The following is a 27,787-nucleotide window of genomic DNA, read 5'->3' on the forward strand; positions in this document are numbered from 1 at the left end:
TCCATAGTATTTCTTTCCCTACTATCGGAGTCGATGGGAAATTCAATTCAAATTCTTCAAAAATCTTCTTTTGTATTCAGCATAAAAAAGAAAACTGATCTCATGATGAAGCGAAGATGCTAAATATGCACCAATAAGTACATATCACTGCAGTTTCCACCAGAAATGTCCACTTAAGTAATTGTTTTCAAACACAGTTATCATTACAGCTCCATATGTTTCGTTTTCCAGACAAAACAAGCTTGCATGGTAGTTAGCTCAGCCGGCACGGAATTGGCCGAGGATGTGGAATCCTTGGGTACGAATCCTGTGAAAAACATAACTCACGATGACAAGCTGAAACGGCATGTTTGCGATTGCATTTTCACGTCGCATTCGCTTTCGTTCATACTTTCGGGTAGCTTTAGGAGTAGTGAAGATAGAACTTTAGTTTAATACATCACGGAGCATTAGAGTTACAGTGCCACTTAATGGACACTTCAATCAGAACTGCGGTGACACGTACAATACTAACATCACATAAAACGTACCATATGTTCGTTCATCTGTTATGAGGAAAAAACTGAACACACTTTTAGCGCCACTGAGTGGACGTTTCTGTTGGAAGCTGCAAATTGGAAGTTCCCACATGTACGTTTTCATCATGAAACCACGTTGAAAGAAACTTATACAGGTTTTGGAACGATATGAGGGTGAGTAAATGATGAGAAAATTTTCTATTTTGGGTAAACTATTCCTTTAAAACATTTTAGAATTCTGTACCCACTCATAGCTAAACTGCAACAAGTAACGTGTGCCCCTCTGTAGTTTGAAGACGTCTGCCTGAAAAATCTGGTTATTGTGAGTGAAATGATAATAAACACTGGGAAAATAGGAATAAGCATTCTAGCCCGATGAAATTTTATCAGACAAACAGTCATTTCCTATACTGTATATGGTACTGAAAAGCTTCAGGGCTGCTACAATTGTTAGAACAGTTTACACAGTGTTTACTGAACTTATGTTTTTACAGGGGAACATGTGCAGCCTGCATCAATTTTCTTTGCAGGAGGCTGCTGTTTCTGCTAGAAAAAAATGTTTGTCTTGGCTTAGATCACCATCCATTGTTGCTTACTGTTGCATTTTATTAGTATTATTTGCACAAGTGATGAAGGTTTTGCCTCCATTTTGTCTCCTACAGTATGTCGCTCTTATTATTATTTTTTATTTTAATACGATATTTATCAGAACTAAATACACTGAGATAGCAGTTTGCTCACCCTCATGTCAATCCAAAGCTTTCTTTGTTCTGCAGAACACAAACCAAGATTGCATTTTCTTAATGTTTTTTTTTAGTCTAGTCAGTAGGGTTCTGTGTAGTTTTGGACCCCACTGACATTCATTATTGAAGCATTCTTTTAAATGTCTTCTTCAGTCTAGACCATATGATTGAAATACACTCTTAAAATGACTTCTCAAAGTTAGAAATAAAACGAAAACTCTTTCTACTTCAATATTTCATGTTTAATTTAGTGCATTCCTAAATGTTTGAAATTTGCTAGCAATTTCCTAGTGGCTAAAACAGCAGACCTTCATGGGAGAAAAAACTATTTACATAGTTATTAAACACTCAAAAAAGTCAACAAAGAATGTGATCATAATTTCTGCCTGACTAAAAGTAGTAAGTCCAGAGCATTTCGTAGACATGATTGAATGGCCTCTGGGCGGTCGGTGGGCATGCCGTCTGAGACTGCGACTTTTAACACTATACATGGAAAAATTAGCTGTAAAATGAGCAAATATGTGAGTCTGACACATGTTAGGGGCGATATGATATCCTGCAGCTTTACCGGACCTTGAAATAATAGATGGGGCCATAAGTTTCTCAAGTGTGTGTACACAGCCCTGCGCTGTGTAAAGTTGTCTGCTTTTATGGCTGATAAAGATGGCTGTGTTTTGGCGTGGTGTATTTATGTGACCTATTTTATGAACAGTACTGATATAGATTGCTTATGTGCTCACTCTCGCTCTCCTCTACTTTAGACCCACGGCCAACAACCGCGCTAATGAGCGTGTGCATGTCTGTGTGTATTTGACTGAGAGCCATCTCGCGTGTAAAATGTAGGGGGTCGGAGTGTGTTTACACACGTTTCCCTCTAATTCAGCCAAGGGACAGTCAAAGGAACAGCATGCGTAAAGATTCAGACTGCTTAAAAGATCAGCCCGAACTCACAATACAGAATAACAGCTAGAGATGCACCTCACCAAATGGCCTCTCAGTAGATCTAAAAATCAATGCATGCGTGTGTGGAAGCGTGAACGTGAGTTTGTCTGTCTGCATATGTATCAGAGAGAGTGAGAATACGTGGGTGAGTGTTTTGTATGCTTGTCTGAATGCTCGCTTTTATTAATGTCTGCAAGACCACTGTCGACTGAAGTAGGAAGAGCACTTTATGGCTACAGGGTGTATTTCACTGGCAGTGTACACAGATATGCTGAGCACTCAACACCTCCTCCTCTCCTCAAGTCTGCTTTTAATCTAGGCTCTGACACTGGCCGATGACTCATTTTGGACTCAGGTGAAATATGGTCATGGCAGGGCCATCTCAATTCTGTGATTAGACAGACCTCTCAAGCGCATTGCAGAGTTGAATAGCTTCCTCCTTAAGGGGCCACTTCAATTTGTTTGCTCCAAATGAAAAAGCCAAAAGGAATACTCCATAGCAGAATCTGTGACAAGAATACAAGCTGGCTTATCTGCGGGATCATCTCAGGCACAAACAAAAGGGAACATGGTGTTTTAGACGTCTACAGTGGAAACATCATGGTATTTGGACATTTGCTAATGCCTTAATACATAAAAGATGGAAATTGACATATTATTAATTTTGTATGTCCTGTTAGTGTAATCATTTTTCCTTTTTTCTGTTGCATTTTTCACACACACATACCAAACTCAAGGAAGAGGAAGAAACGGCATCATCGTGAGGCAATAGATAAGGAGATCTTAGGACATCTCGCAATTCTGACTTTATTACTCGCAATTGCGAGTTTAGATATTGCAACTCTGACTTTATTTCTCGCAATTGCGAATTTATATCATACAATTCTGACTTTATTTCTGCCAATTGCGAGTTTATATATCGCAACTCAGATTTTATTTCTCACAATAGTGAGTTTATTTCTCAAAATTACGAGTTTATATCTGGCAACTCTGACTTTATTTCTCCCAGATGCGAGTTTATATCATTTAATTCTGACTTTATTTCTCGCAATTGCAAGTTTATATCTCGCAACTCTGACTTTATTTCTCACAATTGCAAGTTTATATCTCGCAACTCTGACTTTATTTCTCCCAGCTGCGAGTTTATATCATTTAATTCTGACTTTATTTCTCGCAATTGCAAGTTTATATCTCGCAACTCTGACTTTATTTCTCACAATTGCAAGTTTATATCTCGCAACCCTGACTTTATTTCTCACAATTGCAAGTTTATATCTCGCAACTCTGACTTTATTTCTCACAATTGCAAGTTTATATCTCGCAACTCTGACTTCATTTCTCCCAGCTGCGAGTTTATATCATTTAATTCTGACTTTATTTCTCGCAATTGCAAGTTTATATCTCGCAACCCTGACTTTATTTCTCACAATTGCAAGAATATGTCACTCAATTCCGACTTTATTCCTCGCAATTGCAAGTTGAGTTTACATCTCGTAATTCTGACTTTATTTCTCGCAATTGCAAGTTTATATCTCGCAACTCTGACTTTATTTCTCACAATTGCAAGTTTATATCTCGCAACTCTGACTTCATTTCTCCCAGCTGCGAGTTTATATAATTTAATTCTGACTTTATTTCTCGCAATTGCAAGTTTATATCTCGCAACTCTGACTTTATTTCTCTCAACTGCAAGTTTATATCTCACAACTCTGACTTTATTTCTCCCAGCTGCGAGTTTATATAATTTAATTCTGACTTTATTTCTCGCAATTGCAAGTTTATATCTCGCAACTCTGACTTTATTTCTCGCAACTGCAAGTTTATATCTCGCAACTCTGACTTTATTTCTCCCAGCTGCGAGTTTATATAATTTAATTCTGACTTTATTTCTCGCAATTGCAAGTTTATATCTCGCAACTCTGACTTTATTTCTCACAATTGCAAGTTTATATCTCGCAACCCTGACTTTATTTCTCACAATTGCAAGTTTATATCTCGCAACTCTGACTTTATTTCTCACAATTACAAGTTTATATCTCGCAACCCTGACTTTATTTCTCACAATTGCAAGTTTATATCTCGCAACTCTGACTTTATTTCTCCCAGCTGTGAGTTTATATCTCGCAACTCTGACTTTATTTCTCACAATTGCAAGAATATGTCACTCAATTCTGACTTTATTCTCGCAATTGCAAGTTTATATCTCGTAATTCTGACTTTATTTCTGACAAGTTTATATCTCGCAACTCTGACTTTATTTCTCACAATTGCAAGTTTATATCTCGCAACTCTGACTTTATTTCTCCCAGCTGCGAGTTTATATCATTTAATTCTGACTTTATTTCTCGCAATTGCAAGTTTATATCTCGCAACTCTGACTTTATTTCTCCCAGCTGCGAGTTTATATCATTTAATTCTGACTTTATTTCTCAATTGCAAGTTTATATGCAAGTTTATATCTCCCAGCTGCGAGCAACTCTGACTTTATTTCTCACAATTGCAAGTTTATATCTCGCAACTCTGACTTTATTTCTCCCAGCTGCGAGTTTATATCATTTAATTCTGACTTTATTTCTCGCAATTGCAAGTTTATATCTCGCAACTCTGACTTTATTTCTCACAATTGCAAGTTTATATCTCGCAACTCTGACTTTATTTCTCCCAGCTGCGAGTTTATATCATTTAATTCTGACTTTATTTCTCGCAATTGCAAGTTTATATCTCGCAACTCTGACTTTATTTCTCACAATTGCAAGTTTATATCTCGCAACCCTGACTTTATTTCTCACAATTGCAAGTTTATATCTCGCAACTCTGACTTTATTTCTCACAATTGCAAGTTTATATCTCGCAACTCTGACTTTATTTCTCCCAGCTGCGAGTTTATATCATTTAATTCTGACTTTATTTCTCGCAATTGCAAGTTTATATCTCGCAACCCTGACTTTATTTCTCACAATTGCAAGAATATGTCACTCAATTCTGACTTTATTCCTCGCAATTGCAAGTTGAGTTTACATCTCGTAATTCTGACTTTATTTCTCGCAATTGCAAGTTTATATCTCGCAACTCTGACTTTATTTCTCACAATTGCAAGTTTATATCTCGCAACTCTGACTTTATTTCTCCCAGCTGCGAGTTTATATAATTTAATTCTGACTTTATTTCTCGCAATTGCAAGTTTATATCTCGCAACTCTGACTTTAAGTTTATATCTCGCAACTCTGACTTTATTTCTCCCAGCTGCAAGTTTATATAATTTAATTCTGACTTTATTTCTCGCAATTGCAAGTTTATATCTCGCAACTCTGACTTTATTTCTCCCAACTGCAAGTTTATATCTCGCAACTCTGACTTTATTTCTCCCAGCTGCGAGTTTATATAATTTAATTCTGACTTTATTTCTCGCAATTGCAAGTTTATATCTCGCAACTCTGACTTTATTTCTCGCAACTGCAAGTTTATATCTCGCAACTCTGACTTTATTTCTCCCAGCTGCGAGTTTATATAATTTAATTCTGACTTTATTTCTCGCAATTGCAAGTTTATATCTCGCAACTCTGACTTTATTTCTCACAATTGCAAGTTTATATCTCGCAACCCTGACTTTATTTCTCACAATTGCAAGTTTATATCTCGCAACTCTGACTTTATTTCTCACAATTACAAGTTTATATCTCGCAACCCTGACTTTATTTCTCACAATTGCAAGTTTATATCTCGCAACTCTGACTTTATTTCTCCCAGCTGTGAGTTTATATCATTTAATTCTGACTTTATTTCTCGCAACTGCAAGTTTATATCTCGCAACTCTGACTTTATTTTTCCCAGCTGCGAGTTTATATTGTTTAATTCTGACTTTATTTCTCGCAATTGCAAGTTTATATCTCGCAACTCTGACTTTATTTCTCACAATTGCAAGTTTATATCTCGCAACTCTGACTTTATTTCTCCCAGCTGCGAGTTTATATCATTTAATTCTGACTTTATTTCTCGCAATTGCAAGTTTATATCTCGCAACTCTGACTTTATTTCTCACAATTGCAAGTTTATATCTCGCAACCCTGACTTTATTTCTCACAATTGCAAGTTTATATCTCGCAACTCTGACTTTATTTCTCACAATTGCAAGTTTATATCTCGCAACTCTGACTTCATTTCTCCCAGCTGCGAGTTTATATCATTTAATTCTGACTTTATTTCTCGCAATTGCAAGTTTATATCTCGCAACTCTGACTTTATTTCTCACAATTGCAAGTCTATATCTCGCAACCCTGACTTTATTTCTCACAATTGCAAGAATATGTCACTCAATTCCGACTTTATTCCTCGCAATTGCAAGTTGAGTTTACATCTCGTAATTCTGACTTTATTTCTCGCAATTGCAAGTTTATATCTCGCAACTCTGACTTTATTTCTCACAATTGCAAGTTTATATCTCGCAACTCTGACTTTATTTCTCCCAGCTGCAAGTTTATATAATTTAATTCTGACTTTATTTCTCGCAATTGCAAGTTTATATCTCGCAACTCTGACTTTATTTCTCCCAGCTGCGAGTTTATATCATTTAATTCTGACTTTATTTCTCGCAATTGCAAGTTTATATCTCGCAACTCTGACTTTATTTCTCACAATTGCAAGAATATGTCACTCAATTCCGACTTTATTCCTCGCAATTGCAAGTTGAGTTTACATCTCGTAATTCTGACTTTATTTCTCGCAATTGCAAGTTTATATCTCGCAACTCTGACTTTATTTCTCACAATTGCAAGTTTATATCTCGCAACTCTGACTTTATTTCTCCCAGCTGCGAGTTTATATATTTAATTCTGACTTTATTTCTCACAATTGAGTTTATATCTCGCAACTCTGACTTTATTTCTCCCAGCTGCGAGTTTATATCATTTAATTCTGACTTTATTTCTCTCCCAATTGCAAGTTTATATCTCGCAACTCTGACTTTATTTCTCACAATTGCAAGTTTATATCTCGCAACTCTGACTTTATTTCTCCCAGCTGCGAGTTTATATAATTTAATTCTGACTTTATTTCTCGCAATTGCAAGTTTATATCTCGCAACTCTGACTTTATTTCTCCCAGCTGCGAGTTTATATCATTTAATTCTGACTTTATTTCTCGCAATTGCAAGTTTATATCTCGCAACTCTGACTTTATTTCTCACAATTGCAAGTTTATATCTCGCAACCCTGACTTTATTTCTCACAATTGCAAGTTTATATCTCGCAACTCTGACTTTATTTCTCACAATTGCAAGTTTATATCTCGCAACTCTGACTTTATTTCTCCCAGCTGCGAGTTTTATATCATTTAATTCTGACTTTATTTCTCCAGCTGCAAGTTTATATCTCGCAACTCTGACTTTATTTCTCACAATTGCAAGTTTATATCTCGCAACCCTGACTTTATTTCTCACAATTGCAAGAATTTATCACTCAATTCTGACTTTATTTCTCGCAATTGCAAGTTTAGTTTACATCTCGTAATTCTGACTTTATTTCTCGCAATTGCAAGTTTATATCTCGCAACTCTGACTTTATTTCTCACAATTGCAAGTTTATATCTCGCAACTCTGACTTTATTTCTCCCAGCTGCGAGTTTAATAATTTAATTCTGACTTTATTTCTCGCAATTGCAAGTTTATATCTCGCAATTCTGACTTTATTTCTCGCAATTGCAGTTGAGTTTATATCTCGTAACTCTGACTTTATTTCTCACAATTGCAAGTTTATATCTCGCAACTCTGACTTTATTTCTCACAATTGCAAGTTTATGACTTTATTTCTCCCAATATCATTTAATTCTGACTTTATTTTCTCTGCAAGTTTATATCTGCAAGTTGACTTTATTTCTCCCAGCTGCAAGTTTATATCATTTAATTCTGACTTTATTTCTCGCAATTGCAAGTTTATATCTCGCAACTCTGACTTTATTTCTCACAATTGCAAGTTTATATCTCGCAACTCTGACTTTATTTCTCACAATTGCAAGTTTATATCTCGCAACTCTGACTTTATTTCTCACAATTGCAAGTTTATATCTCGCAACTCTGACTTTATTTCTCCCAGCTGCGAGTTTATATCATTTAATGACTGACTTTATTTCTCGCAATTGCAAGTTTATATCTCGCAACCCTGACTTTATTTCTCACAATTGCAAGAATATGTCACTCAATTCTGACTTTATTTCTCGCAATTGCAAGTTGAGTTTACATCTCGTAATTCTGACTTTATTTCTCGCAATTGCAAGTTTATATCTCGCAACTCTGACTTTATTTCTCACAATTGCAAGTTTATATCTCGCAACTCTGACTTTATTTCTCACAATTGCAAGTTTATATCTCGCAACTCTGACTTTATTTCTCCCAGCTGCGAGTTTATATAATTTAATTCTGACTTTATTTCTCGCAATTGCAAGTTTATATCGCAATCTGACTTTATTTCTCTCAACTGCAAGTTTATATCTCGCAACTCTGACTTTATTTCTCCCAGCTGCAAGTTTATATTATTTAATTCTGACTTTATTTCTCGCAATTGCAAGTTTATATCTCGCAACTCTGACTTTATTTCTCGCAACTGCAAGTTTATATCTCGCAACTCTGACTTTATTTCTCACAATTGCAAGTTTATATCTCGCAACTCTGACTTTATTTCTCACAATTGCAAGTTTATATCTCGCAACTCTGACTTTATTTCTCCCAGCTGCGAGTTTATATCATTTAATTCTGACTTTATTTCTCGCAATTGCAAGTTTATATCTCGCAACTCTGACTTTATTTCTCACAATTGCAAGTCTATATCTTGCAACCCTGACTTTATTTCTCACAATTGCAAGAATATGTCACTCAATTCCGACTTTATTCCTCGCAATTGCAAGTTGAGTTTACATCTCGTAATTCTGACTTTATTTCTCGCAATTGCAAGTTTATATCTCGCAACTCTGACTTTATTTCTCACAATTGCAAGTTTATATCTCGCAACTCTGACTTTATTTCTCACAATTGCAAGTTTATATCTCGCAACTCTGACTTCATTTCTCCCAGCTGCGAGTTTATATCATTTAATTCTGACTTTATTTCTCGCAATTGCAAGTTTATATCTCGCAACTCTGACTTTATTTCTCACAATTGCAAGTTTATATCTCGCAACCCTGACTTTATTTCTCACAATTGCAAGTTTATGTCACTCAATTCTGACTTTATTTCTCGCAATTGCAAGTTGAGTTTATATCTCGTAATTCTGACTTTATTTCTCACAATTGCAAGTTTATATCTCGCAACTCTGACTTTATTTCTCCCAGCTGCGAGTTTATATAATTTAATTCTGACTTTATTTCTCGCAATTGCAAGTTTATATCTCGCAACTCTGACTTTATTTCTCCCAGCTGCGAGTTTATATCATTTAATTCTGACTTTATTTCTCGCAATTGCAAGTTTATATCTCGCAACTCTGACTTTATTTCTCACAATTGCAAGTTTATATCTCGCAACTCTGACTTTATTTCTCCCAGCTGCGAGTTTATATAATTTAATTCTGACTTTATTTCTCGCAATTGCAAGTTTATATCTCGCAACTCTGACTTTATTTCTCACAATTGCAAGTTTATCTCGCAACCCTGACTTTATTTCTCACAATTGCAAGTTTATATCTCGCAACTCTGACTTTATTTCTCACAATTGCAAGTTTATATCTCGCAACTCTGACTTCATTTCTCCCAGCTGCGAGTTTATATCATTTAATTCTGACTTTATTTCTCGCAATTGCAAGTTTATATCTCGCAACTCTGACTTTATTTCTCACAATTGCAAGTCTATATCTCGCAACCCTGACTTTATTTCTCACAATTGCAAGAATATGTCATTCAATTCCGACTTTATTCCTCGCAATTGCAAGTTGAGTTTACATCTCGTAATTCTGACTTTATTTCTCGCAATTGCAAGTTTATATCTCGCAACTCTGACTTTATTTCTCACAATTGCAAGTTTATATCTCGCAACTCTGACTTTATTTCTCGCAACTGCAAGTTTATATCTCGCAACTCTGACTTTATTTCTCCCAGCTGCGAGTTTATATAATTTAATTCTGACTTTATTTCTCGCAATTGCAAGAATATGTCACTCAATTCCGACTTTATTCCTCGCAATTGCAAGTTGAGTTTACATCTCGTAATTCTGACTTTATTTCTCGCAATTGCAAGTTTATATCTCGCAACTCTGACTTTATTTCTCACAATTGCAAGTTTATATCTCGCAACTCTGACTTTATTTCTCCCAGCTGCGAGTTTATATAATTTAATTCTGACTTTATTTCTCGCAATTGCAAGAATATGTCACTCAATTCCGACTTTATTCCTCGCAATTGCAAGTTGAGTTTACATCTCGTAATTCTGACTTTATTTCTCGCAATTGCAAGTTTATATCTCGCAACTCTGACTTTATTTCTCACAATTGCAAGTTTATATCTCGCAACTCTGACTTTATTTCTCCCAGCTGCGAGTTTATATCATTTAATTCTGACTTTATTTCTCGCAACTGCAAGTTTATATCTCGCAACTCTGACTTTATTTCTCCCAGCTGCGAGTTTATATAATTTAATTCTGACTTTATTTCTCGCAATTGCAAGTTTATATCTCGCAACTCTGACTTTATTTCTCACAATTGCAAGTTTATATCTCGCAACCCTGACTTTATTTCTCACAATTGGAAGTTTATATCTCGCAACTCTGACTTTATTTCTCACAATTACAAGTTTATATCTCGCAACCCTGACTTCATTTCTCACAATTGCAAGTTTATATCTCGCAACTCTGACTTTATTTCTCCCAGCTGCGAGTTTATATCATTTAATTCTGACTTTATTTCTCGCAACTGCAAGTTTATATTTCGCAACTCTGACTTTATTTTTCCCAGCTGCGAGTTTACATCTCAAAATTCTGACTTTATAACTCGCAATTCTGAATTTATATCACACAATTCCAAAAAAAAAAGTCAGAATTGTGGAGTCTAAACTCGCAATTGTGAAAAAAAAAAGTCAACTTTGTGAGATAAAAAAGGTGCAATTACCTTTTTTTTAAAAAAATGAAACAGGCTTCTATACCTTCTGGTGCTTATAAGAATAGTTCAATGAAAAAGAAAGGTAATTCTTTTCTAAAAGAAAGGGAAAAAAAGATCAAAAACCATAAAGTGGTTCACATGACTTTTTTTTTTAAGTCCTATTCATGGCTTTGTGTAACCGACCAAAATTTTACTAAAAACAAAAATCTTTTATTCATTCCAAACCCATAAAAGTTTTGTTCATCTTCAGAACAAAAAGATATGTTCAATATTTTGACCATAGATTGAAGTGTAGATAATTCCAAATCACAAAACTTGTTTCCCAAAGATGAATGGATATAGAACGGCATGTGGGTGAGTAAATGACAATATTTTCATTTTGGGGTGAACGATTCCTTTAACTGTTGAAAATCTTTCCTTCCTGTAAGCTGTTAACTGTTGCAACTGGATCACTGTGTCTTCAAGCTGAAGCTGAGAACCAAATCAGTCATTTGTAAGTGATTCAACCACCATTTTTTAGACTCAGATGAATGTTTCATTCAAGTACTTGAATTGCTACTTATCTCTTGAACTCTTATGAACGCACCAAAGAGAACTAGGTCAGATAATATAATTTTTGTAGAGAATAACAACTTAAATTTTGTCTGCTCCCACACAAAACTATCATATGGCTTCAAAAGGATGTGAATATAACACATGAGTCATAGAAACCACTCTTATGAATTTTTGTTGTGCTTTTTTTGTCATATTGGAGCTCCAGGCTTCATTAAATTTTGTTATATTGAAAAGAGTGACTAGGCTATTTTATTTGTTACATGGAAAATGGGAAGTCAAATGGCTTTGGAATGATTGAATGAGGGTGAGTAAGTGACGCTAGAATTTTCATATTTAAGTGAAGTATTTTTGTAAGCCCTAAATGTTAATGTAGCATGCACCTCAACAGTTGAGCAGCTGCACTGGATGAGACACACATGTTGTGAGAAGATAAGTTGTGGTGGAGATCTGGCGTAGCATTGTTAATGGTTAACCTCCACCCAGTACTAATGATTACACTGCTCGTGCTGGGATCCCCCCACAGTTCTGACAGTATTTCTGGGGCCACAGCCAGAGAGGGAAGAACGTTAACTTCAGCAATATAAAACAACTTTTTCAGAAAGTGTTATTGGGAAGTTATTGAGGGAGAAAAAGTTATTGAAGGGGAGAGAGTATAACGGGAAAAAATTACACAAGACGGAGAGGGTGAGAAAGCAAGAGACCTCCTCTACATGGGTCATTTCATCGGAGGCACCGGTCGTCGGCAGTTCAATTCTCAGATGGTCCATGTCAAAAGGAGGGCAGGGGGAGTTATTGCAGCAGTGGAGTGAACATTCAAAAAGTATGAGGACTGTTTTCTCACTTTCTGACTCATCTTTGCTGCTTTTTCTGATGCATTTTTCTTGTCCTCCAGGACCAATATCTCACTATAACCAAATAAATAGTCCAGTATCTATGCACTTTTTTTAACAGTATGTCTTGTTTTCCACTGTCTTGTCAAATATCTGAACATTCTTAAGAAGATATTGAATTTATTCTTTTATTATGCAGAGAATATATTTTGAATTAGGATTATTTTTAATATCCTTTTGGCAAATTAAAAACATAAGCATACATTAAGTGAGTTCATCATTAATAAAAAATCAGCATATCACAATGATTTCTGAAGGATCATGAGGCAATAAAGAGTAGAGTAATGATGCTGAAAATTCAGCTTTGCATCACAGGAATAAATTACACTTTAAAATATATTCACATAGAAAACGGTTATATTACATTGAAATAATGTTTCAAAATATTACTGTTTTTCTGGATTTTTGAAGTGCAGCCTTAATGCGCATAAGAAACTTCTTAAAAAAACATTAAAAATCGTAGTGATCCAAAACTATTAAGCAGCTTAACTGTTTCAGACATTGATATAACAAGAAATGTTACTTAAAGGAGAAGTCCACTTTCAGAACAAAACTTTACAGATAATGTACTTACTCCCTTGTCATCCAAGATGTTGATGTCTTTTTTTCTTCTTTTTAAAGAAAATGTTTTTTGAAGAAAACATTTCAGGATTTTTCTCCATAAATGCAGCTTCAAACGATCCCAAATGCGGTTGTAAACAACTTCAAATGAGTAAGAAGGGTTTTATCTAGTGAAACTATCGGTTATTTTCATTTTTAAAAAATACAGTTTAAATGCTTTTTAATCTCAAACGCTCGTCTTGTCTTGCTCTCGTTGAACTCTGTGTATTATGGTTCAAGACAGTTAGGGTATGTCGAAAAACTCCAATCGTATTTTCTCCCTCAACTTCAAAAATCATTTCAAAATCATCCTACATCGGTGCAGAAGTTCCGACCCAGTGTTTGCAAAGTGAACATGCAAAGAAGATCAAACACCCTTAACAAAAAAGGTAAAACAGCAATATAGGGCGATTTTGAAGTTGAGATGGTCATTTTTTGACATACCCTAACTGTCATGAACTGGAAAAAAACAGTTCAGGCAGAGCGAGACAAGACGAGCGTTTGACACTAAAAAGTATATAAATTGTATTATTTTTATGAAAATAACCGATCGTTTCACTATATAAGACCCTTCTTCCTCGGCTGAGATCATTTACAACTGCATTTGGGATCATTTGATGCCGCATTTAAACTGCATTTTGGAAGTAAAAAATTGGGGCACCATACCAGTCCATTATATGGAGAAAAATCCTGAAATGTTTTCTTCAAAAAAACATAATTTCTTTACGACTGAAGAAAGAAAGACATGAACATCTTGGATGACAAGGGGTCCGTTTTTGGTTTGGAAGTGGACTTCTCCTTTAAGAACTAAATCAGCATATTAGAATAATTTGTAAAGGATCATATGAAACAAGAGTGGAGTAATGACTGCTGAAAATTTAGCTTTGCCAATACAGGAATAATTACATTTTAACATATATTAAATTAGAAAACAGCTATTTCAAATGTTAAAAATATTTGTCAATATTTGTATTTTTTTACTGTATTTTTGATCAAATAAATGCTGCCTTGGTGAACAAAAGATACCTTTAAAAAACATTAACAACCTCAACTTTTGAATAGTATTTTTCAGCATATTTGTCATTTTTTCTCTCTCCCCTCTTTCCATAGTCAAATTAACCCCCCCTCCCCTTTTTTCCCCTCTTGCGTTATCAGGTTGAAGTTCAAAGAAAGGAAGGGAGGGTTGCATGTTTTTGGTAGACGGGAGGGGAGCAGCATGCACGGCACATGCTAGGTAAGAGGAATTCCTATCCTCCCCCCTCTCTCTCTGTCACTCTGGGGCTGTCTCTGTTTCTCCCTCTCCCTATCTTCCTCTCTGTTTTTTTTCTGTCCCTCTATCGTTTTCCATCTCTCACGATGATGCACAGACTCTCATACGCTCTGGGAGGCATGTAGCACATTAGTGCAGGTGAGAATCTCAGCCTGTCATAGCGCTCTGTGTCTTTTCTTGTGCATGTATGCATCCGTACCATACATGTGTGCTTGGACTGTTTCGCTGGGTTTTTAGATGGCTCTGTTGCTGCTATTACTGCAGTGCAGGAATAACTGCCGGGCTCCTTTTTCCTCTCAGGCATATAGCCAGCTCATCTCCTCTCCATTATTTGTTTGTGTGTGTTTGAATGTGTGCATAAGACCTTGCTTAATGTAATTCTTTGAGTACATAGTGAGCAGAGCTTCCTGATGCATTGAAGTAGGGTTGTTTTTCTGGAGCCTCCTGGAAGACGGAAGGAAGGCAGGATTTAATTGAGAGTATTGTGTATTTGTTTTGATGTGTGTGTGTGTATGTTCATTTCAAGAGCGACTGCAAAAACAGGAGAGCTGCTAGGTGTTTAATATTTGTATAAAATGCAGATTAGCCTGGCTCTCACCATGTGTTGGACTCTCACAGCTTGGAACATGTTTGGCATTTGTAAATGATTATCAATATGGGGCATCGGTTTTATCTCTGTTGGAATCTGGCTGTACGTATGTGTCTGCTGTTGTAGATCTCGTGGGATGTGAATGATCCATACAGACACAGCTAGCACCTGGCTGTCACTTGCTGGAGCTCGATAACCCCCCTCCTCTCTGTCGCCACCAGCCGCTCTCTGTCATCTCCCTGTATCCGCCCATCCCTCCCCCCTTCACTGTAGTGTTCCCTGTGTGCACCTCTAAGAAAACACCTTTGAAATACATTGCGTTTCTGAATGGTTAGACATTTTCTGTCTCTAGTTCCTCCTCTCCGCTTCTTGTATTGCTTTCTCGCTCTGTAATCCGTAGAGTACTAATGAGAATCTCGGACTCGTCTGCTTGTAGCGTTACAAACAGGGTATGACTGAATAATTTATAGACATTTGCCTCACATCCTTAATGAAAGCTCTCTCTCTCTCTCTCTCTCTCTCTCGCACATTCTCTTCCTGTTGTTTGCTTTCACTCATTCACCCAACCAAACACTATTATGGCTGAGGGATAAACTAAGGCCATTATTTCTATGTTTTGAAACTGGAAGTAAATAATGTATAGTAAATTAATATAAATAAAATAACATATAATATAAAATAAAATAATATTAATGCTAACATCTTATTTTTATAATCAATAAAACTATTAAATAAAGCAATAAAATAAAATAAAATAATAGTCAAATCTTAGTTTGGGGACCAATTCTCACTGTTAACTATTAACTTTGAATTTATAAACTCTTAATTTGCTGCTTATAATATAATATAATAGTCAAACCTTAGTTAAAGGGACCAATTATTGCTATTAGCTTATTATTAACTTTGACTTCATAAACTCAATTTGCTGCTTAATAATATAATATAATATAATATAATATAATATAATATAATATAATATAATATAATATAATATAATATAATAGTCAAACCTTAGTTTGGGGACCAGTTCTCTCTATTAACTAAATATTAACTTCGACTTAAACTCTCAATTTGCTGCTTATAATATAATATAATATAATATAATATAATATAATATAATATAATAGTCAGACTTTAGTTTGGGGACCAATTCTCACTATAACTAGGACTTAATAAACTCTTAATTTGCTGCTTATAATATAATATAATATAATACAATATAATATAATATAACTATTAACTACGACTTAATGAGCTCCTAATTTGCTGCTTATTAATAGTTATAAAGCAGCTGTTAAATTGAATGAAAAATGTTCATGCTGAATGAAGCATTAATATGTGCTTTTTATATAGATAACACATTTACTCATGACTCATACATTGATTTTTCAAAAGTTGTGATAAATCAGATATATTAATTAATTAGCATATCATGTAACTCATTTAAATACTTTTTGAATTGATTGACAGCCATAATTAAAGTATTACCATCTGTTTCCATATATATGAGAGTGTCTATGCTGCTCATCACTGGAAAGTTTATATTAAGTAGTACAGTAATACGGACACATTTTCTCACTGGTGGTCTAACCTTCATTCCAGCGCTGTTCTCTCCAGGCCCCCTCTCATCTCAGCAGGATAGATGTTGTGTGTTCTCTGCCTCCTCCAGATGTATGAAGCTTTGCAGAGCCCTTTGTGTAGATCTAGAACCTTCAATCATGGAGGGGAAGTGCAGCAAGCTTTTGCTTCCTGTCAGACAACCCACTCGCTATCTGTTTATTGTCATTAGATGGGAGCAGTACAGCTTGGAACATAGTTGAGCTACCAGGAAAAAAAAGTGTGGGAGATGATCATGACGATTAAAGAGGAAATCAGAGCACATTTTTGGCATAAACACAAATGATTGTGAGTGTGATATCAATTTTATACAACAGTTCAATAAACATTTTAGACAACGTATTTCAAGTTACTGCTCAAAAATAGTTGCAAATGAAGTCAAAGTAGAATAACTGCTGTGCATCTCAAAGCAAACAGACCACAGTGGTGTTTCATTGCTTATTGAATCAACGTTTCGAACACATTATTGATTAATTGATTCACTGAGTCGTAACAACAGTAGGCGGGTACCAAATTGCATACTGTAGAGCTGAGTTTTGCCACAGATTTCACAATTCAATAGGGTATATGTCGAACATCACCTGACCAAACAGTGTCTACTTTGAAGGCATCTTGAGTAAACCAGCTTCATATTTAAAGAGGCATATGCAAACCGGAAGCAAGAGACCTATTTAGCAGAATATGGAAGTCTGTTGCACATAACCCCTATTTGATATGCTTCACAAGCTTGCGATTTGATTCAATATTGATTATTTTGGATATATATAAAGTACAGTGCATGGAAAATTTTCTCAAGTAATAACAAAATCTCAGCTAATGCTGTAAAATATACATGAGAGTTACTATAATATTGAAGGTTAAAATTAGCTAATTTTATACACTTAACCTACAGTCAATTAGGTTTTTATAATATTAAAGTTATAAATACATAGTTATATTTCCACTTCAATTCGTTTTTTGAAATAGAAACATTTTAATCTTGGCTAGTCATTAAAACTTGACAGATTTATTCAAGCACATTAAATATTGAAGAACAGTAAAAATTATAATGAATTGTGCATATATTTATCAAAATGCTCATCTCTAGAGTTAATTTTATTCAGCTGACTAACAAGTTTATGGTACCTGAAAAAGCTTTTTTCTGAGGTAAATGTGACCTTACGTGACAATTGTTTACAAGCTGTTTAATGTATTTGCACGGTTGAAACACTGATTGGCCGATTACATGAGACAAGATACAGATTGTGTACTGATTGTGTAGATGTACTCTTTTTTTTAACATACCTTCAGATGTTCATTCATGTTTACTTCGTTGTGTAACTGGTATGAAAGCAGAGGAGACGATCAGTTCACGTGCACTTCACATTGACACTTGTCTTGAACTGAGGCGCTACAGCGATCTGTCAGTCCACATTAAACAGCACCAAAATGGTATTTATTCTTTGAATATGTTAATAACATGAACAGAATTTGAAATTTCATTTTTCGAATACTATGAATGCATACTAACTGGTCCTTTGGAGTACTTATGTTTACTTTCTGTATAGTAAGGAAGTAGGCATTCGGATACTGCAAGTGACTCACAGTCTGTGCAGAATGTAACTTGAAATACTTTGTCTAAAATGTAAGCAAAACCAGCGAGATGTCACAGTGTTTGTGGCACTGTTCAACCAATCTATTTTGAGTACTGGAACTAACTGTAGAAAATGCAATTAGCCAATATTAAGGTAATGGATATGTCAAAACATTATAGACACTTAATATTTTGAAACTTGTGTGCTATACAGAGCCACATGACAAGCAGAAAGCTATTGTGGCCAGAAATTAAGCATTAGACCTATTTATTTATTGGCGCATTTTATTAATACATTCTCACATTAGTTAAATTGTGTCTAAGTTGTAATAAACTGTTTTAATTTAGTTTGACAAGAGAATGTATTAGTACACGGCCATGATTTAACTGAAATGACGGAACAAATTAACAAGCCATGAAAATGAATTTTTAATTAGTAGCCACAATATCTTTTTTCTACCAGCTTGTCTTATGTGGGGCTCCCACTTTAAGACGTTTATGCTTATATTTGCATACTTTTTTTTTTTTTTTCCTGGTGAAAAAACCAGCATATGCTGGTAGGTATGTTTTGATGCTGGAATGCTGGTTAGGTAGGTTTTGATGCTGGTTTAAGCTGGTCCTTTGCTGGTTTAAGCTGGTCCTTTGCTGTTTTTTGCTGGTCATGTTGCTGGTCAAGGACCAGCATGAACGAGCAAAGGACCAGCATAAACCAGCTAAAGACCAGCATAAACCAGCAAAGGACCAGCTTAAACCAGCTAAGGACCAGCATAAACCAGTAAAGGACCAGCTTAAACCAGCATCAAAACCTACCTAACCAGCATATGCTGGTTTTTTCACCAGGGTTGCTAGCATCTCGCAATGCAGCTGTGCCTGTAACGATCTTGGTCATGCAAAAAACAGTTGGTTATGTGTTAAATTCCGTAAGTTACCATCAATTTTTTGTGTCAAAATAGAGTATCTGTGCATTGGGAGTGAGTGTGTGCTTTCTCGGACCTGAAATCTCAGGGTTATGGTGAGGATCACAAATAACAGGCATGTGGAATATTAACAATCTTTCCCCGTTTGTCCAGCTGGCATGCCTTGAGAATGCCCACAGATGTTGTTTTGTTGGCTGTTCAAACGTTTTCTGCTGCCTTTGGCTCTGTTTGCTTCGATTTCTTTTCAAGGCTTCAGCACTCCTAATCAGCACTAGATGCTGAGCTTGTAGGGTTGCAGGTGGAGTGTGTGTGTGTGTGTGTGTGTCTGTGTGCGTTTTGCCCCTACACGGTTACAAAGACAGCAAATGAGATTGATTTCCTTCCCTCACTTCCGCTCCTTCACTGCAATTTGATTAGTTATATTGAATTAAATCTGCTGTGAATAGCTAAATAAACAGTGACTTTCCATTATAGCTCACCAGTACATGGTCCGTTGGGTTATCCGTAAGCTAAAGCAGGATAAAAAGGTCAACCAATTAAATTCATATAGTGTATGCAGATCAATGCAGACAGCTGATTCAAAACATTTGGTTCACAACAAACTATCTTTCAAAGGAAAGGCGATCTTGAAACTCTTGAGATGTACTCACTCAAATGGCCTAATATCACAACTGATAAGTTAAAACATATTCCTGTAAACGAGGCCAACAGAGGATTGCATGGAAGTCTTCTTATTAAAGTGATTTCTCTCCAGTGGCCATGATTTGCCATCTTTTTTTCTCTCTTGCTCTGTCTCTCTCCCACTTGCTTCTTAACTTATCCACTCTCTCTCTTTTTCAGTATCTAATTAAAAAGGCAGTGTTGTGTTCTTCGGTTCCATGTGGATAATTGACAAGCAGCTAGGCCTCACTTTACTCAGCAATTACAAGTTGCATTCCAGCTCTTGCTAATTAAGACTCAGCGACAGACAGTGTATTTGAATTGCATTAAACATTTCTTAGGTTGGGGATGCCCCTTATCCCCTGCCGTCCCTGCCTTGTTCCTTTCTTCTCCAGGAGGACTTAAGAAGCTGTACATTTTCCATGCTTGCTGCAGTGTGTCGGATTCTGGGGATTCAGCTGTCAGTCAAGCTCAGACTCACACTATTATGCGGTTTTGCCTTGAAACCTGGGGATAAATGCAGGCTGTTTGTACGCTGAGGAGTCTAATTAAGATGCTTAATATTTCCTTAATTACAACTGTAGCAACAACACTTCAACACTTTAGCACTATGACACCTGAGAATGGGATAGTTAACTCAAAAATGAAAACTCTGTCAATAATTAATCACCCTTGTGTGTCGTTCCAAACCTGTAAGACCTTCGTTCATCTTTGGACCACAAATTAAGATATTTTTGATGAAATCCGAGCACTTTCTAACCCTGCATAAACAGCAACGCATTACCACGTTGAAGGCCCAGAAAGGTAGTATGGACATGGTTAAATTAGTCCATCAGTGCCTGTTGAAAAAAAAAAAAACAGCATATACTGGTAGGTTTTGATGCTGGGATGCTGGTTAGGTAGGTTTTAATGCTAGTCCTTGACCAGCAACATGACCAGCTAAAGACCAGCATAAACCAGCAAAGGGCCAGCATAAACCAGCTAAGGACCAGCTTAAACCAGTATCAAAACATACTTACCAGCATATGCTGTTTTTTTCACCAGGGCATGGTTCAACCTTATGACTTCCCATATAAAACATTTGTCCTGAAGCAAAACCATTTGAGAACCATTGATTTAGATGGCACTCCAAACGGATTTTACAGTGGACTTACTAAAAGTTGGTCTCCCTTGATCACCCTGGAGTTAAATGTCTTGCTTAAGGCCACAACAGTGATTGCTCATGGCTTGGTCTTTGTGGTGACCAAACTAGAAATCTTCTGATTACATTCCCTGAGCTTTAACCCCTAGCCACAACACCCTATTTCTCTTTCACGTTAGCATCGATTTTAAACATTATTTTGTGAAGTGAATGTGTTGTGAACGGAAATCATGGGAGGTAGCTGATTGATGGTCTGATCACCAAATGCTGTGTTGGCACTCTGTTATACTACTCTGCTTCAGAACGCTTAGCGCTTGACTTCTCAACCAAACCATGGGCTCAGAGCCCATTTCTAAAAAGAAACCAAGGCATTTTTACTATTTTTGCTTGTACTTAGTGAAATACATATTTTCAACAGGTACAAACAACTTCATTAGAAGGCGATGGCGCATGGTGAACATTTTGTTGTAACTTTAACTCTAAGAGGTTCAGAGTTTTTTTTATTATTGTTTTTACTGAAAATGTCAGCATCTATTCTCTTTTCTTTCTATACCAGTCTGTCTGGACATCCAGCAGCCAGCGAATGATCCAGGTTTCATAAAACATAGCACCTTTGAAGAATATTCTTTTCCAGATTGTCCAAATTCCAAGCCTTTGGCTCAGATTGCAACGTTGAAATCAGAGCCAGATGACGCGTCTTTGAGTAATCTTTCTCCAATAAGTTCAGTACATAGTTAAGATCTCCAAACATGCCCTGGGGGGTTTGATTATGGTTCCATTAAACCAAAAGGTTTGAAGAGAATCATCTTCACCAGAAGAAGGTTCATATTCCCTGTATAATTTGGCTATATAATTACATCTCAAGGACTCTAATGAATTAGCATTTCAATGCAACATACAATGTATTAATTTAGAAATGGCACAGTAATCATAAACAATAGATTAAATCATTGTTGAAAAGCTCAAAGGTCAGCCTACAGTATAGTGCTGCTTCAGAAATCTGAGTGTGTCTTTAGTGACTGCTGAAAAGTAATTGCTCCCACGCTAAATCAAAGACAGCAGTTAGTTTTCATATACTCAAGTGAGACTGTCTTTTGCCTGCAGTAAGTTTTCTTGCCACATTAATGTAAGTTAGGATGACTTCAAGATCAGGACAGTGGAAACATTCTGCATGTAGATCTGCAGACCTGAAGCCTGAGGGTGTATTCAGTTTGTATTAACATGATGTATTTTGATCAACGGTCTTACGTAAGCCCCTGAAGAATCTTAAATCTAAAATGGTAAAATTGTTTTCCATTGCCTAAATCAACCCCACATAAACTGTGAGCCATCTGGAGTAAATGTAACGGAGCGAACTACTATGTCACTGTGGTTTTAATAGTGGTGTGGTGTTTTAAAATGGCACAAACAAATAATGAAAGTCAACTGGAAATGTAAAGGAACTGACAAATTGACAGTATATGGTTACATAATACTTTTTTTGTTTAGTGATAGTTGTTCATGAGTCCCTTGTTTGTCTTGAACAATTAAAGTGCCCACTGTTCTTCAGAAAAAATCCTTCAGGTCCCACAAATTATTTGTTTTTTCAGCATTTTTGTGCATTTGAACCCTTTCCAACAATGACTGTATGATTTTGAGATCCATCTTTTCACACTGAGGACAACTGAGGGGCTCATACACAACTATTACAGAAGGTTCAAATGCTCACTAATGCTTCAGAAGGAAACACCAATGCATTAAGAGGTGAAAACTTTTGAAATCGAAGATTATGGTAAATTGAACTTATTTTGTCTTCTGGGAAACATGTAAGCATCTTCTGTAGCTTCTGAAGGGCGGTACTAAATGAAAAAAATATATTTAGGCAAAATAAGAAAAATATACACATCTTTACTCTGTTCAAAAGTTTACACCCCTTAATGCATTGTTGTTTTTCCTACTGTTTGAACCTTCTGTAAGAGTTGGCATAATAGCATATGAGTCCCTCAGATCCTGAGGACAGTGTGAAAAGATGGATCTCAAAATAATGGAGTCGTTGCTGGAAATGGTTCAAATACACAAAAATGCTGAAAAACCAAAGAATTTGCAGAACCTAAATGATTTTTCTGAAGAACAGTATCATTACACAGTATGTAAACTTTTGAACAGGGTAATTTTTTTTTAAATTGAACTATTATTTTCTCTTGTGAATTATATGTAAACGTCTTTTATGTGAAGTATCTTGTTCAGGTCAGTAAAAAAAACAACAAAAAAAAAACCATGCATTTTGTATGATCCCTCTTATTTTGGTAAAATAATTAACATTTTGCAGATTCTGCCAGATGTATGTAAACGTTTGACCTCAACTGTAATTATTGTTGTCACTGATCGGTTAGATGATGATTAATAAAAAATTCTTAAATCTGTTAAATCTTTCTTTTGATCTGTCTACAGGTTCCCAGTGTTTACAACAGAATCCACCCATGATACTGCAAAAACAGAAATAATGGACAAGAAAAGTGGTAAGATCGCCAGACTGTTTGTAGCCATTTCCAGTTTTAAGTGTGCAAATATATTCCCTCCACTTGTCTTCATATGAGAGTTGACAGCAAAAATGTGTTTGCATTTCATGTTGTGCAAATCCTTGCACAATGATAGCACCATCAACTGTTTTGTTGTCTCAACTAATTATGCTCCATATGCTCAATAATGCAATGACTGCTTGACTTGGAATCCAAAATGTGTAATATGTACTTTGTATTTCAGCAAATGGCTTTCCTTCCAAGGCCACAGATAGTGGAGTACAGCGTAAACAGCTGCCATATTCTGTCGAGACCCCCTATGGGTTTCACCTGGATCTGGACTTCCTGAAGTATGTAGATGACATAGAGAAAGGGAACACAATCAAGAGGGTGCACATCCAACGCAAGAACAGGGGCCCAAAGTACAGCACACTGCCACGCAACTTCAGCCTTCCTGGGCATGGCGCGCGACCTCTAGCCAAAGACACATGGGCCAATACTTCCACTTTAGGGTCCAAACCCAAGTCACGTGTTACTGAAGTCCAACAGCTTTTTGAGTTTCGAGCTAGCGATGCCACTAGTGTTAGCAGCAGCACCACCAGTGGAAGCTCCCATACCAGCCAGTCAAAGATGCCTGTGAGTGCTTACCTCCCCTCACCAAAGGCTGCAGAAGAGACTCAAGTACAGACCTCATCTGAGAACGAACAGTCCATGGGCCTTAACGTTAGGCCTCACCTGTTAAGAGCCTCCAGCATGCCTATTAATGTTCCACGTAGGAAAGGTTCAGATTCAACTGATGAGCAGAGTTCCCAATCGCAGAACGGCTCAGCTGAGAAGCTTTTTCGACCAGCGGATGGAGGTGACAGGAGAGGCAGTGTTCCCCAGGACAGGGCCAGCTTGCATCAACAGATCACAGCTGCGCTGAAACGGGTGCGTGAGTTAGAAGAGCAAGTCAGGACCATCCCTGAGTTGAGGGCTCAAATATGCTCTCTTAGAACAGAGAGGGAAGAACTGCTTCAAAGAATTCAAGAACACAAGTCAGCGCAAAAGAGTGAGGTTCCTCAAACTGATGCGCAAGACCGTGCTGTTCCTCCAGTTGTAAGTGAAAAGAAAGCTGCTCCTTCCATTCACACAGATGGTGCAGCTGATCAAGAAGGAGTTCAGTCCAACAAAACCACAGAACAACAGGAACAAGATCTTGTGGTGCAGGTTACTGTAGAGCAGGAGTCTAAAAAAGTAACTGATACAGAACAAGTGCCTGCTCCGGTGTCTGTCCCAGTAATACTCATAGACAAAGCAGAAACTCCAACTGATCCAGATGAAGAAGAGAGGCTTTTGCAAGAGACTACACTTCAAGAAGAAGCATCAAAGAGTCTTCCAGAGCAAGCAGAAATGCAGGATAGATCATTGTCGGAAGATAAACAGTCAACACAGTCACAAGGGATTTCAGAATCAGAGGAATCAGTCGCTGCATCTGAATGTACATCCACTCAAGAAGATGCTTCAGTTGTTGATGGCCCAAGTGTAATTACGACTGAAGAAAATACAATAGCCCAACCTGCTGAACAGAATCTTCCCACTAACCTGGAGCTGGAAGCAAAACTGAAAACTTTGGAAGAGAGTCTTAGTAAGGCCAGTTGTGAACTGGAAAAGACAAATGCCTTACTGAGAGAGCAGATGGATGAGAATAGACGAAAGGATGAGAGAATACAGGAACTGATTGACCAAGTGAAGGAGCAGAAACTTCAAGCTCCAATCGAGCCAGTACCTGAACCAGTTGTCACATGTGATGCATCAGTCAGCACAGACAGCAAAAGTGTCCAGGAGAAAGGAATCTCAACAGAACCTCAACCAGCTGAGGCTCCCAAAGAAACAGACTCTAAATGCTCGAGCACTCAGACAAATATAGTAGAAGCTCGAGACATGGAAGTATTAGCACAAGTCACTACAGCTGAGAAAATTGTAGGGGTAGAGATTGTCATGTGTGACCAGGCAATGGAGACTGAAGGCCAGGACAATCTAGAGGTTAACAGTGGTCCAAAAGTTTCTGAAATGCTAGAGAAGACAGATTCTGTAAAAGACGTTGAAGAAGAAGAAGAGGGTGATATCAAAGATAGTGTGTCCAGTCAGATCATAGATACCAAAGTTAGTGAAACTCTTATTGCAGAGAGTGACACTGAAGAATACGTCATGGTAGAAAGTACCATGATTGAGACTATGGGCAGTGAAAATGAAGTCCCTAAGCCTACAGTCCAAGAGAGCGAATCTAAAGAGAGTCCGGTTGTTGAAAGCACAGTAACAGACAAAGCAAGAGGAGAAAGATGTTCAGCTTTGCAAACACAGCAGGAACCAAGAGAAACACAAGTACAGGAACCCCAGTCTCAAAGGGCATCTGAAGCTACAGCCTCTCCTGCTGCAATCGGTCAAGTTGTTAATCGGATACAGGGCCTTCTTAACGAGCAGTGGGCCAGTCTGGGAAGTGGAGGCCAGGACGCTAAAGGAGAGAGCTCTCAGAAACCTCATTCTTCCAAAATCAGCTCAATTCAAAGCCACCTGAGAGGGTCCCTCAGTGCCCTGTCTGCCTTTTACTCACCTGTTCAGAAAGGAGGGGCTACACGACAATCAGGTAAGATGAGGTCTCATTCCATATAACCACATACCATCTCATGTCTGATGTGAGCGTCTCTTTGACTTAGATGTTTAGATAATTAGTTCTTTTCACAAAGCTTGCATGTACAATGTGTAAGCAGTGCTTTTAAGGTGTCAACCTTGTTTCAACACTGAGTAAAATAGTAAAAAAAAATGTAATTTTTAGTATTCTATGAAACTTAGGAATTTATTTTGCAGCCCTCAAAGATTCATAACTATTTGTGTGGTTCTAAAGTAAAAGGTTTACTTTTTTGGTAGGGATGGGAAAATAAATCGATGCATCGTGAATGGAGAAATTATTCTGCATAGATTCTGAGATTTTCCAAATGCATCGTGATTCTCTCTTGATTCGATTCTGAGCTTCGTTTTTAACAGTAGATGTCACTGCATGCTTTAGAAACAGCCGTACTCTCCTTTTTTCTATTCATAAAGTTTGAAAAGGTTGAAGCGAATTACAAGGGTGTTCACATGCATCAGTTTATTGTCGCCACCCTACTTTTTAGTTCCTTTACTTTCAGTTTCCAATCATATGAAAATGCACATGCTATAAAAATATACTTTACATACAAATACTAATGACATCATGTACATTGAAAATATCGGTGTATACTCATACACCTAAATACTGCTTACAAGCAACAGGCCTTACTGAGTTTGAAGTGAAGGTTTTAGGAGCCAGAGATGACAGTCTAAAGAGCAAATGCTAAAGTCAACTTGAAATAATAAGTTCAAATATGCATATTTTTGCCTGATTATGTATGCATGTGTGGCACAGAAACCCGTCTGTTGCAATGCAGAGACCCAGTGGCATTACGCATTCATATTGAAGTTGCTTTCTGTATGCCAAGATAATTTAGGAGATGTGTGTTGACAGTTTAAAAGCGTCTGGCTCATATTACAGTGCTTGCAAAACGATGCAGGTCTCATAAATACTGGCATCCATTATTATTTGTGCAACAACAGTTAATTATGCTCTTTTGTTCTAATTATGATCTTCTGCAATTCCACTGAATAGTGGTTACTTAAAAGCAACCTGTTTTACTAAAATGATAGTTTCCTGGCTAATTTTGATGCAGACTCGCCTTGTTGTGTCCTGGGGAATGCGCACAGTCCCGTAGGACTTTTTACGTTTTTTTATAGCTCCCAGAAGCTTTTCAAAGTCTTTGATGTCTTTTGTTTTGTTGTAATTGTATCCACTGGCTCCTTTGGTTGTTACACACCTCTGTTCTCTTCAACAATCTCAGACAAGCACTAGGGAACAAATCTGTGTAAATGCTTTATACTATTCCATCTCTTTTATGATCAGAATTTCTTGTGTCAGAAAGAATGGTGGTCTTTTTTTGTTTCTTTTAAAATATAAGTACCTCTGCGACTGTAACAGTTGTTTTGACAGTTTGGTGTGCTACATTATGAATGAGTACATCTGACTCACTCCACTCTGTGGAGCATAGCAAGTGTATGGTTCAGCATTTTGTTGTTCATATCACTTCTGGTAAAGGTATTCAAGACATGCAAAAGTAGACTGCAGTTAGTGCTATGGATGATAAACAGGTGC

General features: G+C 36.7%; 1 protein-coding gene across 5 annotated transcripts in view; it reads left to right on the top strand.

Annotated features, from left to right (window-relative positions):
* kank4 (KN motif and ankyrin repeat domains 4) overlaps positions 1–27,787 on the top strand; it is a 66,537-nt gene that overhangs the window by 25,579 nt on the left and 13,171 nt on the right. The window contains exons 1-4 of one of the 5 annotated variants that reach the window (XM_051112387.1): positions 11,637–11,766; positions 14,474–14,552; positions 23,516–23,583; positions 23,828–26,209. In XM_051112387.1, the coding sequence (XP_050968344.1) occupies positions 14,506–14,552; positions 23,516–23,583; positions 23,828–26,209 (2,497 nt within the window). In that variant the 5' untranslated portion in view covers positions 11,637–11,766; positions 14,474–14,505. Of the gene's footprint in view, positions 1–11,636; positions 11,767–12,336; positions 12,649–14,473; positions 14,553–14,619; positions 14,727–23,515; positions 23,584–23,827; positions 26,210–27,787 lie in introns of those variants that run through there. The other 4 variants (XM_051112385.1, XM_051112386.1, XM_051112390.1 and 1 more) reach the window with 4 other exon arrangements.

The sequence above is a fragment of the Labeo rohita genome, chromosome 6 (genome assembly GCF_022985175.1).
Source record: "Labeo rohita strain BAU-BD-2019 chromosome 6, IGBB_LRoh.1.0, whole genome shotgun sequence".
NCBI classification, from domain to species: domain Eukaryota; kingdom Metazoa; phylum Chordata; class Actinopteri; order Cypriniformes; family Cyprinidae; genus Labeo; species Labeo rohita.